Source organism: Rhinopithecus bieti, unplaced genomic scaffold, assembly GCF_001698545.2.
Source record: "Rhinopithecus bieti isolate Rb0 unplaced genomic scaffold, ASM169854v2 scaffold_70596, whole genome shotgun sequence".
Lineage (NCBI taxonomy): Eukaryota > Metazoa > Chordata > Mammalia > Primates > Cercopithecidae > Rhinopithecus > Rhinopithecus bieti.
In genome coordinates, this window is record NW_016900656.1 from 1 (window position 1) to 1560 (window position 1560).

The following is a 1560-nucleotide window of genomic DNA, read 5'->3' on the forward strand; positions in this document are numbered from 1 at the left end:
GGGCAGGGCTTGGCGCAGATGCACGGCCTCGGCGAGCAGGGCCTGGCGCAGATTCAGGGCTTAGGCGAGCAGCGTCTAGATGAGTGGCGCGGTATGGAAAAGCAGGGCCTGGCTGGGCGGTGCAGCCTCGGATCACAGGGCCTGGACCAGATGCACGTCTGCGGAGAGCAGAATCTGCCAGGGTGATGCGACTTTGGCTAGCAGGCCTTGCCTCAGATGCATGGCTTAGGAGTGCAGGGCCTGGCTGGATTGCCTGACTCGACGTAGAAGCCCCGTAACCGGGATGGCTGCTGGGCCGGAACCCTGGAGAAGATGGCGGCAAAGGCCCAGGAAACAGACGCCGCCCTGGGGCTTCTGAGCCGGGGCAGCCTGGTTGCGGCAGGGCTGCTTCCTACGACGGCTGTTCTGGGGTTCTTGGTCTGGGCCAGGTGCTCGTCGCCGTGGCCAGTGGCCTTCTGGGGTCCCACAGCGGCCTGGCTGCCCCCCTCGGGCACTACACACCCAAAGACTTCGTGAGGACTGCGACATTCCCGGAGGTCAGAGTGCCTCTCCCTCCGCACAGCAGCTATGATTGGCAGCCCCGAGGCCTCATCGGTGATGAAAATGGCGGCGGAGGTGGTGGCCGCAGTGGAAGAACCGGCTGTGCTGCTGCTCAGAGCGGCGCCGCCCGAGGGAGATGCTTGGCCGGAGACTGTGGGGACGGAAGCAGCAGGATCTTGATTCTCGGTCCCGCAGGCATCCCCGGAGGCAAGGGCGGCTTTGTTGTTAAGCCCTCCCTGCACCTTGTCCTGCTGGTGCTTCTGCTCCTTCTCCATGTCTGACTGGGTCGCCATAACGCCAGATTCTCCCTCGAGAGTGAGGAGCGCAGTGCTACTGCTGCCTGAGGAGAGCGCGAGCTGGTAGAGCAAGAAGGTGGGCGGAGCTTGGCCAGTCCTCGACTCTGATTGGCGAGCTGGACGTCAGATGACTCCTCTCTTCCCGGGAGCCGTCCAATCCGGAACCGTGCAACCCAGAGCCAGATGCCTGTCGTCAACCGGCAGTGTGTGCTCCAGCCCTCTGGGTTCAACCCTGGCCGGTAGGTCAGTGGTGTGAATCTCCTCTCCTCACACAGGGCCCCTAAGACACATGTTTGTGTATGTCCACCCCTAAGACACGTGTGTGTGTTCTACGTGAACGATTTGAGTGTGTGTGTGCTACATGAACGATTTGAGTCACCCCAAATCGTGGCTGAGGCTTAAGTGGTCATTTGAAAGAAATGCCACACTGGCCGGCAGGTTATATCTCCTAGCCAGGTGTCCCTCCTTGCACCCGGTCAGGAAAATGAACCCAGGCACGATGCCCGAGGGGACCATCCTGGAACTCCTCCAGGCATCTAGATGACCCCATGTGGGGTCTGGTGGGTTTTAGGGTTGTACAGAGGCCTGAAGGTGAGAAGAGGGATGGGGCCCACACCGTCTTGGCTCTGGATGTTCAGCACTGCTGCTTCCCTCAGGTCCCACACACCAGAGGGGATTTAGAACTTTCCAGTCAGATGCTTCTCCCTGCCTTTTCCCCAAGGCA

The 1560-nt window shown here is 61.0% G+C and overlaps 1 protein-coding gene across 1 annotated transcript; it reads right to left on the bottom strand.

Annotated features, from left to right (window-relative positions):
- Window positions 1–6: 6 nt before the first annotated feature.
- LOC108526043 (uncharacterized protein CXorf67-like) lies at window positions 7–928 on the bottom strand. Its single transcript, XM_017866742.1, has one exon. The coding sequence runs from the start codon at window positions 831–833 to the stop codon at window positions 213–215; it is 621 nt and encodes a 206-aa protein (XP_017722231.1). The 5' UTR covers window positions 834–928; the 3' UTR covers window positions 7–212.
- Between the last annotated feature and the right edge of the window lie 632 nt (window positions 929–1560).